Raw genomic sequence first — 15,533 nt, 5'->3', positions numbered from 1 at the left:
GTGAGGTGAAGACTTTTGGAGGATGGACTGGTGTCAAGAAGGGCAGCAAAGAAGCCACTTCTCTCCAGGAAAAACATCAGGGACAGACTGATATTCTGCAAAAGGTACAGGGATTGGACTGCTGAGGACTGGGGTAAAGTCATTTTCTCTGATGAATCCCCTTTCTGATTGTTTGGGGCATCCAGAAAAAAGCTTGTCCGGAGAAGACAAGGTGAGCGCTACCATCAGTCCTGTGTCATGCCAACAGTAAACCATCCTGAGACCATTCATGTGCGGGGTTACTTCTCAGCCAAGGGAGTGGGCTCACTCACAATTTTGCCTAAGAACACAGCCATGAATAAAGAATGGTACCAACACATCCTCCGAGAGAAACTTCTCCCAACCATCCACAGTTTGGTATCGAACAATGCCTTTTCCAGCATGATGGAGCACCTTGCCATAAGGCAAAAGTGATAACGAAGTGACTCAGGGAACAAAACATCAATATTTTGTGTCCATGGCCAGGAAACTCCCCAGACCTTAATCACTTTGAGAACTTGTGGTCAATCCTCAAGAGGCGGGTGGACAAACAAAAACCCACAATTTCTGACAAACTCCAAGCATTGATTATGCAAGAATGGGCTGCCATCAGTCAGGATGTGGCCCAGAAGTTAATTGACAGATGCCAGGGCGGATTGCAGAGGTCTTTAAAAAGAAGGGTCAACACTGCAAATATTGACTCTTTGCATCAACTTCATGTAATTGTCAATAAAAGCCTTTGACACTTATGAAATGCTTGTAATTATACTTCAGTATTCCATAGTAACATCTGACAAATATATCTAGACACTGAAGAAGCAAACTTTTTGGAAATGTGTATTTGTGTCATTCTCAAAACTTTTGGCCACGAGTGTGTGTGTGTGTGTGTGTGTGTGTGTGTGTGTATTCAGACCCCTTTGTTAAAAATTGTTACGTTACAGCCTTGTTCTAAAACGGATTAAATAATTTATTCATAACAATCTACACACAATACCCCATAATGACAAAGTGAAAAGTTTTTTCATTTTTGCACATTTATAAAAAATTAACAGACCTTATAAGGTCTTATAAGTTTTCAGACCCTTTGCTTTGAGACTCGAAATTGAGCTCAGGTGCAGCCTGTTTCCATTGATCATCCTTGATGTTTCAACACCTTGATTGGAGTCCATTTGTGGTAAATTAAATTGTTTGGACATGATTTGGCAAGGCACACACAGGTCTATGTAAGGTCCCATAGTTGACAGTGTATTTCAGAGCAAACACCAAGCCATGAGGTTGAAGGAATTGTCCATAGAGCTATGAAACAGGATTGTGTCAAGGCACAGAGGGAAGGATACCAAAAAAATTCTGTAGCGTTGAAGGTCCCCAAGAACACAGTGGCCTCCATCATTCTTAAATGGAACAAGTTTGAAACAACCAAGACTCTTCCTAGAGCTGGGCCGCCCAGCCAAACTGAGCAATCGGTGGAGAAGAGCCTTGGTCAGGGAGGTGACCAAGAACCCGATGGTCACTCTGAAAGAGCTCCAGAGTTAATCTGTGGAGATGGGAGAACCTTACAGAAGGACAACCATCTACACAGTACTCAACCAATCAGGCCTTTGTGATAGAGTGGCCAGACTGAAGCCACTCCTCAGTAAAAGGCACATGACAGCCCGTTTGGAGTTTGCCAAAAGGCACCCAAAGACTCTCAGACCGTAAGAAACAAGATTCTTTGGTCTGATAAACCCAACATTGAACTCTTTGGCGAAGACTCACACAGCCAAGACAACGCAGGAGTGGCTTCGGGACAAGTCTCTGAATGTCCTTGAGTGGCTGATCAGACATCTCTGGAGAGACCTGAAAATGACTGTGCAGCGACGCCCCCCATCTAACCTAACAGAGCTTGAGAGGATCTTCATAAAAAAATGGGAGAAACTCCCTAAATACAGGTGTACCAAGCTTGTAGTGTCATACCCAAGAAGACTCAAGACTATTCTCTGCCAAGGTTCTTCAACAAAGTTCCGAGTGGCGCGTCAGAATACTTATGTAAATGTGATATTTTCATGTTTTTTTAATTTGCAAAAATGTCTAAATTTGTTTTTGCTTTGTCGTTATGGGGTATTGTGTGTAAATTTGATGAGGGAAAAAAACGATTTAATCCAGTTTAGAATAAGGCTATAATGTAACAAAATTTGGAAAAAGTCAAGTGGTCTAAATACTTTACGAATGCACTATATGTCTTAATGTTCCTGTGTGGCAGAGATGAAACATAAAGAAGAGGAGGATCTTTATTCAGGGCTGCTGACAGATGCATGTTACTGTAGGCAAGGTCCCACGTACGTTGTCCACGCTGCACGGAGGAAGTCCCCTCGCCTGACTAGGAGGGAGGAAGGGAGGTGATTCTGGAAGGCAGAGAAGGAGCTTTGTCTCAATCAGCAGACTCACTCTTCACATTATGTCTCTCTGGGAACCTGGAATAGTCCTTCTCACCCTCAGAGAAGTGTGTGCGTGTTGCCATCAGCCATAGACTTACTCGGTGTCTCTCTAGCCACTGAGGTCAAGTGGTTTTAATGCTTTTGTGTACATTTTCTTCCCGTGTATGTATTCACTACTATAACATATCTGTACAGTCCCTCATTGCCAAATGTATATACTGAATGTATTGTATGGGGACATAGAGGCATCAAGTTTCAACCTAAATAAAGTAGAGTTTGAGTCCAAACCCTCAGTCTTTTGTCTCTTTCTTGATGCTGCGACAAAAATGTCACCCAAAAAAGTTGCATCCAAACGGTATTTGGTAAATAACTCAATACCGTTGTGATTACCAGTTACCATGTTAAAGGTCTATTCAATGGTAAGTGCCATAGAGCCTCTCTCTGTTGGTTGAGTCAAGGATGGGGTATTGCAAGAATAGTAAAAGAGGATAAAGTCACTGCCGTCAACCTAGTAGTGAATGGTCATCTGCTCCACCACACGATCCCAACCCAGTTCTCACTGCACACCGGCCGGCCGTGATATTATAGTGATATCTTCTAATCAAATGGCTACCCAGACTATTTTCATCCCCCCCTCCTCTTTTACACAGCTGATACTCCATGTTATCATCTATGCATAGCCACTTTAATAACTACCTACATGTACACTACCATTCAAAAGATTGGGGTCACTTAGAAATGTACTTTTTTTTTTGTCCATTAAAGTGACATCAAATTGATCAGAAATAGAGTGTAGACATTGCTGGAAACGGCTGATTTTTAATGGAATATCTACATAGGCGTACAGAGGCCCATTATCAGCACCCATCACTCCTGTGTTCCAATGGCACGTTGTGTTAGCTAATCCAAGTTTATCATTTTAAAAGGCTAATTAATAATTAGAAAACCCTTTTGCAATTATGTTAGCACAACTGAAAACGGTTGTGCTGATCAAAGAAACAATAAAACTGGCCTTCTTTAGACTAGTTGAGTATCTGGAGCATTTGTAGGTTCGATTATAGGCTCAAAATGGTCAGAAATAAAGAACTCTTTCTTCTGAAACTCGTCAGTCTATTCTTGTTCTCAGAAATTAAGGCTATTCCATGCGAGAAATTGCCAAGAAACTGAAGATTTCATACAACACTGTGTACTACTCCCTTCACAGAACAGTGCAAACTGGTTCTAACCAGAATAGAAAGAGGAGTGTGAGGCCCCGGTGCACAACTGAGCAAGAGGACAAGTACATTAGAGTGTCTAGTTTGAGAAACAGACGCCTCACAAGTCCCCAACTGGCAGCTTCATTAAATAGTACCCGCAAAATATCAGTCTCAACGTCAACAGTGAAGAGGTGACTCCGGGGTGCTGGCCTTCTAGGCAGAGTTCATCTGTCCAGTGTCTGTGTTCTTTTGCCCATCTTAATCTTTTCTTTTTATTGGCCAGTCTGAGATATGGCCTTTCTAAGTGAACCCAAAATTTTGAATGGTAGTGTACATATTACCTCAACTAACCGGTGTCCCCGCACATTGACTCTGTACCGGTACCCCCCTGTATATAGTCCCACTATTGTTATTTTACTGCTTTTCTTTAATTATTTGTTACTTTTATTTATTATTCTAAACCCATATTTTTTTTTAAACTGCATTGTTGGTTAGGGGCTCGTAAGTAAGCATTTCACTGTATTCGGCGCATGTGACTGGTGAAATTTCAATTTATTTGATTTAATTAACTAACCCAAGATCTGTACAGAGGAAATGTATTAATTGCTGTGTATGCCAAACACGGTCTGAGTCGGTCTCTAGCGTCTTTCTTCGAGAGCATACTTAATTCATGTATGAATAAACAACTACAGGAGAGCTCTGAGAGACAGAGAACAGCGGTTGAGATTACAGAGAACACACCCTGGGCTTTGATGGTGATGGTGCTAGAGAATCCTTCATTTAAACACAAGCGCACAGCGTGGCTTTAACAAGCAGACCAGACGGCCTGGGGATTCGGGCCACGTGGCTTTGATGCTCTACTGTTGGAGAACACAGGCCCATATATGTCTGTCTGAATGCTCAGTGTTTCTGCTCCTGAAAGGGAAGCAGTGTTAGCATGCTCCTCTCCCCAGCTCTCCTCCTGTTGCCTTCTGTTAGTAGGTGAGGCTAGATCAATGTGTAAACATCCTTTCAGAGCCTCACAATGGAGCCAAGCTGGCCTATAAAGTCTGCAGTGTTTCCTATTACACACAGCTTGTATGAAGAGACAGAGGACAGACAGATGGATGTTACCACCGACAACCAAAAGCAATAAAGAGAAGGCAGGGAATGTGTGATCCACCTCTTTCGTGAAAGTGTGGAGAAATATTTTCCACGCAAAGTTGACATAACTGCAATGAACTAGTTTGTTGATACTTGAACAGAAGTGTGTTCATATACTCTCCTGAGAATCCATCCAAGGTGATTTAGGGTATTGCTGTTTTGTTTAGATGAACGTCTAAATCTTATTCAGACACTCTTATCGTTCGCTACCACACAGCAGCTTCATGGTGGTCCTTCCAGCTGCTCTGGAGAGATGTGTCATTTCTAACCTTTCTCCCACTGCTGCGATATCACCCTCTCCCAGGGATTAGAAACCCACCAAGGGTTAAAACACCCACCAAGGGTTAAAACACCTGAGAGGAAATGCATCAAAGCGTCCTTTGGTGGACAAAAGAGCATCCACAGGCCTGAAAGACATGGCTTGAAAGCAGCAATGAACGCAGACGGATAGAAAAAATGGCCCTTGTCCATCACCAACTCATTTCATATTCAGCCCAGTCATGCCTGACAGAAAGCAAGCTCAGGTAAACAGACTTGATGCTAATAACACATGAACTGCATCATTTAAAAAGACAAAAACAAAATGGGGAGACAATAAAGCAACTCCCCTCCAATTCCCTTCTGACACGTGTGAGGAGGTGACCCGAAGTGAAACCTGTTATTATTCTGCAGTCTCTGGCAGTTAGATTAATTTAGCTTTTACTCTGCTTTAAATGGTCTATTATGGCTGCAGAGTTTTCCACTGTGTAATCATAGAGTATAATTAAGTAGGACTGTCCTAATCCATCCCTGAATCTACAGGTCAATGTTTTGTTGGACAATGTGGATAGTTGTGCTGGACAATGTGGATAGTTGTGCTGGACAATGTGGATAGTTGTGCTGGACAATGTGGATAGTTGTGCTGGACAATGTGGATAGTTGTGTTGGACAATGTGGATAGTTGTGTTGGACAATGTGGATAGTTGTGCTGGACAATGTGGATAGTTGTGCTGGACAATGTGGATAGTTGTGCTGGACAATGTGGATAGTTGTGCTGGACAATGTGGATAGTTGTGTTGGACAATGTGGATAGTTGTGCTGGACAATGTGGATAGTTGTGTTGGACAATGTGGATAGTTGTGCTGGACAATGTGGATAGTTGTGCTGGACAATGTGGATAGTTGTGCTGGACAATGTGGATAGTTGTGCTGGACAATGTGGATAGTTGTGCTGGACAATGTGGATAGTTGTGTTGGACAATGTGGATAGTTGTGCTGGACAATGTGGATAGTTGTGTTGGACAATGTGGATAGTTGTGCTGGACAATGTGGATAGTTGTGTTGGACAATGTGGATAGTTGTGCTGGACAATGTGGATAGTTGTGTTGGACAATGTGGATAGTTGTGTTGGACAATGTGGATAGTTGTGCTGGACAATGTGGATAGTTGTGTTGGACAATGTGGATAGTTGTGCTGGACAATGTGGATAATTGTGCTGGACAATGTGGATAGTTGTGCTGGACAATGTGGATAGTTGTGCTGGACAATGTGGATAGTTGTGCTGGACAATGTGGATAGTTGTGTTGGACAATGTGGATAGTTGTGTTGGACAATGTGGATAGTTGTGCTGGACAATGTGGATAGTTGTGCTGGACAATGTGGATAGTTGTGTTGGACAATGTGGATAGTTGTGCTGGACAATGTGGATAGTTCTGTCTGCTGCAGAGCAAAGCCACTATACTCAGAGACTGGTGGCTGGGTTTTTCTATGTAATTTATTGTCCTCCTTTTTGAATTACAGCTTCTTCCAACCAACTATGTTGTCGTAACAGTGGTTTAGATGAAAGAGAGCTGGAGCAGAGTGGTGCAGAGCTTGGAGCTGCTGTACTCATGAAAGGTACTTTTCTTCTCAGGGTCATGTGAACCCGCAATGAACCTGGGTTGAGTCGCTGTGTCTGCAGTCTGCATATAGTCAGGCATTCACAGAGCAGCAGAATACATGAGAGAAGAGGAGCTATAATGACCTAAGACTCTGGGGGACAGGGGTAATGGGGAGAGGAAGGACTGTCCTCCCCTATTTCCCTGCATTTATTCTGTCCCTCTACAGTTTGTCAAACATTAGTGACTCTACTGATTAAGTGCAGTTTCCTACCCAGACAAGACATTGCCTTCATCCACAAATAACACCCTATTTGCAGGGTCCCTAGGGTCCCTAGGTCCCACACAAGCCTGTCTGCATGGACAGAAGGGGGAGAGAGGTCACTATACAGCCACAGGTACAAACTGAACAGATCTGTCTGGACAGCACCTTCTTCCACCTCCATTTTGATGTCAGCAGCACAGGGGGCAGATGAGGAAGGCGTTTCATCTTCTTTGCATTGTCCTCCGAGTGGAGAAAAAAAAGAGAAAGAATGTTTGTAACCTAAATGTAGGGCAATGACAGCATTGTGTGAAGATGGGGATGTGTAATCACATTGCACATCTGAATCAGATAAATGCATCTCCATGGCAACTTCCCTGGATGTTGTGACGGTATATTGTTGGAGGTTTGAGGATGTGATGCTTGCTGCAGTTAAGAGGATAGGTCTGACATGGCAACGACCAGCAGAATAAACGGTTTCTGTTTTATAATCACAATACCTCTACCATTACTGCAATGCTTTTAACGTGATCTATCAAACAAAGAACACCAATATATTGTCTAATAAGCCTACAGTAAATCAATTCCTATGGTGCATCATTATTTACTTAAATTAGCTTGAAAGGCAATCAAATGTTGTATTAACCAATTGAAGACTCAACATAATTTGAAGTAGTTCTGAAGAGTCCAGGGAGAGACCTCACTTTTGAAACTCTGTAGGAGATATTCAGAGGGAAATTGCCAGCAGGTGTGCATTGCATGTAAAATGGTAATTGGGACGGGAAAGACACAAAGCACTGTTTGGGTGCTGCGCTCATGAAAGGGCCGTTCACTGATTGAGCAGCCGCATGCACCAAGATGCAGTTCTAAAACTAAGCAGGGCAATTACTGAAGATTGAGAATGGTAGGGTGAGGGGGCACACAATTTGTCATCTTCTTCCACAGCACCCCAATGGGAGACAATGAGACAAACCAGTTCACAAAATGGGTCTGGTCATTTAAAGAGCAAACCCATTTGCTTGTAGAGACCATGTTCAGCTCAGACACAATAACATCCTTCTACAGTACAATGTTTGCATAATGTCAGCTGGTAAACATTTAATAAATCTTATAACTGTTGGATGAGCTTAGAATTATATAAAACCACAAAAGTCAAATAGTAGTATTTGTATTATGTGTTTATTGATCTGGCAGACCAACTGAAACAGTTTCAGAATCAGTTCAAACATTAGCTAGCCATATTTGTCAAATTTCTACTCCTTATTTCTCTATTGAATGGAATTTTAAAGGAACTATGGTAAGTGGTTATACATTGCCACCTAGTGTACAACTGTATGAATTACAGTTAGACTCAAGGGGTAGTCGCAACACTGCTTTCTTCCAATGCATATTTTATAGCAGATCTGAGTCAATGTTAGTATCTAAAACAAAACAAAGATTTCTGGTAGAACACAGCCCTCTTTGATTATGTATGTATTCACACCGCGATGAGATTAAGGCCTTCAGGGGCTAACACAAACCCTCCTTTATGAGTCAGTCAGATTCAGGGGTAGATAAGGTACATGTTTATCTTTATTACAAGTCCAAAACAAAAATAAGAAATGTTTTGCCAGCCATTTAAAGGTTGTTACATTTAGGCTGTGTATGAAAGGGTAGAGGAGTAGTAATGAGGTCTTCATGTCTGAAGCATTGTGTCCATATAAGTATCCATATCACAGCCTAATGGCAGAATGACCAGAGCCATCAGCTTGGGTCTGTGTAGAGACATTTCCCCCTGCACTCTCCTCTCTCAGGGCCCTGGCTTGGCTCAGAGTCCTGGACCTCCAGCGAAGATGAGCTCCAGAGCTGACTGGATGTCCCCGTCTGTAGCCTGCAGCGCCCGTAACATCAGCTCCTCATCCTGGATCCCCATGTCTCTCAGCTGCTGCAGCTGGGACTGCCAACGCCCCTATAAGACAGTAGAACAAAGCTAGCCTTAAAACTACTGGCAAACAGACAGTCAGAGACATTGAGGTTTAGGCCGTCATTACTCCAGCTAGAGAGAGACCAAATAGAAACGCAGCAAGTGCCATTGCTCCAGGCATTATGATTAACAGCACAGCTTCTATCCACAGTGTTGTCCTTTAAAGGTCGAGACCTGTGGATCTGGTCTGTCCTCGCGGCTCCTGTAGCACAGTGAGAGGAGAGGGAAAGGAGAGAATGAGAGAGTAGAGGAGAGGGGGAAAGGAGAAGAGACTGACCTGCAGAGAGGACATGCCGGACATGCTGGAGGCCTGTAGAGCCTGTTGCAGTGCCTGGCTGAAAAGGTCATTGCTGACAGGAGTCCCTGCTGGCATGGGAGGCACTCCAGATGAGGGGTCCTGCTGCAACACAGAACAAAGGGCACGCAGCTAGAAGCGAAAGTGTCTGCTCTGTGTCACTGGTAGAGGAGTGTGTTTGTATGTGTTGAGGGAGGATTATGGGCCATTCTTTACCTGAGCCCCTGCAGTGGGAGTAACAGCACTGCTCTCAGGAGTACTGGCCAGGGCCAGGGCAGTGGCCAGCTCACTCTGTGTTATGGGTCGAGGGCCTGTAGCTCCACTATGGCCAAGGGACACAGGCCGCATTCCTGCTGGGCCCCCGGTTCGGTTGGATGGGCCTGCCGGATTTCCCTAGTTACACGCATAGCAATGGTGTTAGCTATACTCCATCTATATTTACATTTGAAATCTCAATCCAGCTAGATTGACTCACCGATTGGAAATCTTCATCGTCATCAGACATGCCCTCAAACATAAACCCTCCTGCAGACAAGACAAAGCGAATGTCATACATGTTCCAGTCTTTGTGATGGTGAGTGACAGACCGATGTGGCCATTACTGTGTCGTGTTCAGTAGGGACTAAACGTTTTGAAAAAGAATGAAACAGATAGGTGCTACCTGAACCTTGTCCAATAAGATCAGAGATTTTTGTTTCCCGTTGCAAACCATTTTTTTTTACGGTCTGCCCTATTGAACACGACCCTGTAGTGTCCACCAATGTGATACTCACCTGGCATGTCACTGTATGAGCTGGAGGAGACGTTGCGGGAGGAGCCGGCGCTGGACTGAGCAGGCATGCTGCCAGCCACTGAGTGGAGTACCAGGATGATGGCATTGACCAAGGCTGGGTGAGAACTGATCAACCTGCAAGGCAAAACATTTAATACTTTGTATTATCCCTAATGTTACAAATCCACAGTATAGTTACTCATTCACAACATGGTATGACAGTCATTCTACAGTATATGGAACAAAAACACTTACACATCCAGCATGTTCGGGTCTGTGAATTGCACAAATAGATCTTTGTCTTGGAGCACTCCTGCAAGATTCAGAAGAATAGCATTGTAAGACATAACCTCCTTGGTGACATGGTTAGGGATGATGTCATAACGGGCAGAGCTAATCAGTACTTGCCTAGCGCTACCGGGTCAGATCTCAGCCCTGGCGTGGCCACAATGATCTGATCTAGAGACTCCTTATTAGTCAGCATCTTAAACACCTGGGGAAGCAAATGACGTTATATACAGTGGGGTCCGAAATTATTGACACCCTTGATGAAGAAGAGCAATAATGACCGTATAAAGTAAATCATTCAAATACTGAGCTATATTGTATGCTAAATAAAAAATGCTGAAATTATATTGTTTTATACTAATACAATTGCCTAGATAAATATATTCTTATTTAACAAGTAACAATCATGAATAATGATGAGATGATTACGGATCATCATGATTACGGGTAATCCTGAATGAATTGTGAATAGTTATGAGTGAGAAAGTTACAGAGGGTCAAAGATCTTACCCCCAAGACATGCTAACCTCCACTGTTATTGGCAATGGTGAAGGTTAGCATGTCCTGGGGGTATGATCTTTGACCCTGTGTAACTTTCTCACTCATAACTATTCACAATTCATTCAGGATTATCGGTAATCATGGTATAATCCACATTAATGTAGAGGTGTTTAGAAACATATTCTATTCTTATTTACAATAAAAAAGTGACTCCATAATGACACAATACATTATTTACCATTCATTGCAAATGGGCACAAAATACTCTAAAACACAACCAAAACAAACTGCAAATGCATTAAACACGTGTGTATAGTCACAAGCTTGATATAGTCATTGCGAGCTAGGAATATGGGACCAAATACTACACCTTTGACTACTTTATTTATAAAAATTTTTAGGGGTGTCAATAATTTTGAACACTACCTTTTGAGAAAAAAAGTATTACTAATTCAACAAACTATCTTTCTCTGACCAATTGTATTTGTATAAAATAATAACTTTCCCATTCTTTTGAGCATAAAATATAGCTCAGTATTTTAATTATTTATACTGAACAAAAATATAAACCCAACACTCAACAATTTCAAATATTTTACTGAGTTACAGTTCATATAAGGACATTAGTCAATTGAAATAGATCAGAGCCTAATGAGTTTATGGATTTCATATGACTGGGAATACAGATATGCATCTGTTGGTCACAGATATCTTAAAAAAAGGTAGGGGCTTGGCTCAGAAAACCAGTCACTATCTGTTGTAACCACCATTTGCCTCATGCAGCATAACACAGAGTTGATCAGGTTGTTGATTGTGGCTTGTGGAATGTTGTCTCACTCCTCTTCAATGATTGTGCGAAGTTGCTGGATATTGGCGGGAACTGGAACACACTGTCTTACACGTCGATCGAGAGTATCCCAAACACGCTCAATGGGTGACATGTCTGGTGAGTATGCAAGGTGAGTATGCAGGCCATGAAAGAACTGGGACATTTTCAGCTTTCAGGAATTGTGTACAGATCCTTGCGACATGGGGCAGAGCATTATGTCGGATTGGGTTGTGTGACAACTGCACATTTTAGAGTGGCCATTTATTGTCCCCAGCACAAGGTGCACCTGTGTAATGATCTTGCTGTTTAATCAGCTTCTTGCCATGCCACACCTGTCAGGTGGATGGATTATCTTGGCAAAGGAGAAATGCTCACTAACAGGGATGTAAACAAATTTGTTCACAACATTTGAGGAATAAGCTTTTTGTGCATATGGAACATTTCTGGGATCTTTTATTTCAGCTCATGAAACCAACACTTTACATGTTGTGTTTATATTTTTGTTCAGTGTATTTTATAAATTCATTATTGCTCATCTTTATCAAGGTTGTCAATCGTTTTGGACCCAACATTTTCATTCGCAACACCATAACAATGTTATTACCGAGTCTCTATAGGTGGAGTTGGAGTGGAGGGCTGCCTGCAGCACACGGAACTCCCTGGCTGCAGTCGTCCTGTTCACTGGCTCTACAGACAAAGGGAGAAAGACAGGATAGATAAATGACTATGGTTCTTTATAGAAGTAACCTTATACATGAAAATGTCTAGTGACATGGCGCTTCTAAGAGGGTTAGAGTTAGTCTGCCAAAACCCACCTGGATTGATTTCTGGTTCAGGCCAGGTCCTTTTGAGGATGTGCAGGGTGGATCCAGGCTGGATCCCACAGGAGTCTAAAGTCAGGTCGTCCTTCAACTTGCGACCACAGTGTACCAGCTCTGACATATTAAATAAATAAAACACTTTTAGACACAAATCATAAATACAGAACAGAAGTTAGCTAAGTTAGTTGACATGTGAGTTGTTCACTTATGCAATGCAAACCTATGAGTTCGGGGTCCGGTAGGGAATCAGGAAGCTGTGCTGCAACGAGCTGTTTCAGAGTAGAGACTCGGTACCCGCCGGGAGACACGTCTCCAGGCATCGTCTCAGGGAAGTGGAAGGTGGATTTGGGCTGATCCACCAGCTTCAATGACAGGTGCCACTCCGACATCATGAGTTGTTGCTAGACAGGAACAACGACAATCTACATTGGTAACATAGTGAAGTCAGCACCACATTCACGAATCTAAAACTAGCTAAAGTTTGGATAAGTAATGTCTAATCTTCTGATATGCACAGCTAACGTTAGCTATTAGCCATTAAGCTAGCAAGCTAGCTATCGCTTCTATAATGCCACTAACATTAGGCATGAACATTTTTAGCAAGTAAAGACCGTTTGGATTAAGTTTTTAAAAATAACGTTCGTATGGCATCCACTAAAACGTATGAAATCCACGAATGGATTTACATGAAACTCATTGCAAAATTGTACTGCAGACTCACGATTTGCTTTGTTGACACGATCTGCTTCCGTGTTATTCACGTGGTCCACAATCAAGCTGACCAAAGCGGAAGTAATGGAATATACATGATGGCAACAAATGTATTTTTTATTTTATGGAACCTTTATTTAACTAGGCAAGTCAGTTAAGATTCTTATTTACAAATTCTTATTTACAATGACGACCTCCTGCGGGGACGGGCCTGGGATTTAAAATAAAAAATGAATACAATATAAATATAGGACAAAACACGCATCACAACAAGAGAGACAACACAACACTACATAAAGAGAGACCTATGGTAACAACATAGCAAGGCAGCAACACATGACAACACAGCATGGTAGCAACACAACATAACAACAACATGGTAGCAACCCAACATGATAGCAGCACAAAACATGGTACACACATTATTGGGAAGAGACAATAGCACAAAGGGCAAGAAGGTAGAGATAACAATACATCATACAAAGCAGCCACAGCTGTCAACTGACCATGATTGAATGAAGAGATTGAGATAAAACCGCCTAGTTTGAGTGTTTGTCGCAGCTCGTTTGTTGTTGCAGCTTGTTTGTTGCAGAGCGACCCAGGGATGTGTGTGCTTTGGGAACCTTTAACAGAATGTGACTGGCAGAACGGGTGTTGTGTGTGGAGGATGAAGGCTACAGCAGATATCTCAGATATGGGGGAGTGAGGCCTAAGAGGATTTGTATAAATAAGCATCAAACAGTGTGTCTTGTGACAGGTACACAGAGATGACCAGATTACAGTGGAGTATAGAGTGCAGTGATGTGTCCCATAAGGAGCATTGGTGGCAAATCTGATGGCGAATGTATAATTTATCTGCTATCACGGTCCTTTCTGAAGCAAAATGCAACAACTGCAATGTAGATGTAGCAATTCTAACTTACTATACATTTTCTACAGCAATTTCAAGACCCTCCACACCCCTTGTTGCACATTAGGTCCGTTATTGGGCCGCAAATCCTACTTCCAAACTTTCCAACTTTTCTATGCCATTATCAAATTATTTCAACCCTCAAACTTCCAACATATTTTACATGATTATTACCAGCTGGAGTCATTTTGCCCCCAAGATTAAACAAAAAAACTGAATGATTTTTAGGCTTTTATCAAAACATAATTTGAAATAAAAATGTTCCTTGTTGTTGTTAGGAAATAACAATTAAATGTGATATTGAAAACGAAAGTAACAATTTGTAAGGTCTTGTCAGGAAGGTGTGAAGCATCAGGAGTCAGACAGGATTCAGATGTAAGATTGTGTTATTCATTTAGGTGCAGAAGGGTTCATTATTTGCATCCAGCATCATTTCTCAAACAGCTGAGATCAGCAGAGCCCATCAAATCAAAATCAAATCATATCAAATTTTATTGGTCACATACACATATTTAGCAGATGTTATTGCGGGTGTAGCGAAATAACATCCTTTGAAGTGATAGTGTCTAATGTGTTCTTGGAGTATCAAAACGTAATAATAACAGAGGAGCTGTTGAGGAGAAAAACAGGAAACCTTAATGTCTCAAAATACCCAGATTACTTTTCCTGCTGAATGCATTGGCTCAGGATGTTCTTTCCAACACAGCTATCCAGCCTTCATGTCTGGGACAAAGAGTGAATATTCTTGCAGTGTAAAACCAGCTCTCTTTGTTGTAGTGACATTTATTGCAAACGTCCAGTTCAACAATGGCATCTAGTTCATACAACACTATTGCCTATCCAGTTTATTTTCATCAAAGCATATGACCCTTCACCAGACAAAAATGTGTAATCAAGGTATCACACGTATTATTATTAGCCTTAGTATATTCAAAACGATATAGTTGTGTATGAAGAATTTGAGATGTACAAAATATTATAGAATACGAAAATTGACGAGCACCACAGGTGTTTAATATACTGTATGCTTGCCTTCAACTTAAAGGGTTAAATAAAGGTTAAATAATACAACATTTAAATAAAGGGTTAACATTACCCGTGGTGGGGGTCGGGGGGCAAACACTTTTGTCGTACGCGTGACATCATACTGGACAAAGCACCGTATGGGAGTGGTTTTTTAGAATCGAATGAATCCTGCTGAATGTAAGGTTTTTCAATTCCTGTAGCCGAACTATTACTTTGTCAAGTCAAAAAGGTTTAAGGGAACACTATTAGCGCTTATTTTGTCGAACAAATCACTGCCGCTGGATGGTTGGTGATTCATAAGTTGCGTTCCCCTAACATGGTAAGTTTTCACACAATTTTTTTATTTACATTAGTCAGAGAAAATTAAGTGAAACGTGGTGTAGTAACCATGTAATAACGCCTCGTTTCGATTTTCTGTTGATTTTGAGAATGAGCCACGAACATTTCGTTGTGCTTGCAGATAGATGTAAGCAACAGCTGGAGTGAATGAAGCAGAAACGCCGCATGATTGGATATATGACTACTACTG

General features: G+C 41.9%; 2 protein-coding genes across 5 annotated transcripts in view; one reads left to right on the top strand and one right to left on the bottom strand.

The window, feature by feature from the left end:
* Nucleotides 1-8,048: 8,048 nt before the first annotated feature.
* On the bottom strand, nucleotides 8,049-13,137 carry LOC139411412 (ubiquitin-like protein 7). Of its 4 annotated transcripts, none has more exons than XM_071157741.1 (11): nucleotides 13,079-13,137; nucleotides 12,578-12,758; nucleotides 12,352-12,471; nucleotides 12,141-12,223; nucleotides 10,327-10,411; nucleotides 10,174-10,231; nucleotides 9,920-10,053; nucleotides 9,622-9,671; nucleotides 9,363-9,539; nucleotides 9,129-9,251; nucleotides 8,049-8,836 (listed from the first exon to the last, which is right to left on the bottom strand). In XM_071157741.1, exons 2-11 carry the CDS (start codon nucleotides 12,747-12,749, stop codon nucleotides 8,696-8,698), a joined length of 1,143 nt encoding a protein of 380 aa, XP_071013842.1. In that variant the 5' UTR covers nucleotides 12,750-12,758; nucleotides 13,079-13,137; the 3' UTR covers nucleotides 8,049-8,695. The 4 variants fall into 4 exon arrangements, with proteins under 4 accessions (XP_071013842.1, XP_071013844.1, XP_071013843.1 ...); XM_071157743.1 differs by having other exon boundaries at nucleotides 9,129-9,248; XM_071157742.1 differs by having other exon boundaries at nucleotides 12,578-12,779; nucleotides 13,079-13,124.
* A 1,969-nt stretch (nucleotides 13,138-15,106) lies between these two features.
* Nucleotides 15,107-15,533, top strand: part of LOC139411411 (CD276 antigen-like) — an 81,864-nt gene continuing 81,437 nt past the window's right edge. Inside the window, exon 1 of the mRNA XM_071157740.1 lies at nucleotides 15,107-15,323. The gene's annotated coding sequence lies outside the window, so the exon portion shown is untranslated. The remainder of the gene's footprint in view (nucleotides 15,324-15,533) is intronic.

Source organism: Oncorhynchus clarkii, chromosome 6 (genome assembly GCF_045791955.1).
Source record: "Oncorhynchus clarkii lewisi isolate Uvic-CL-2024 chromosome 6, UVic_Ocla_1.0, whole genome shotgun sequence".
In the NCBI taxonomy this organism is placed as follows: Eukaryota; Metazoa; Chordata; class Actinopteri; order Salmoniformes; family Salmonidae; genus Oncorhynchus; species Oncorhynchus clarkii.
The sequence above is the reverse complement of the archived record's forward strand: the minus strand, read 5'-3'. Positions and strand labels throughout refer to the sequence as shown.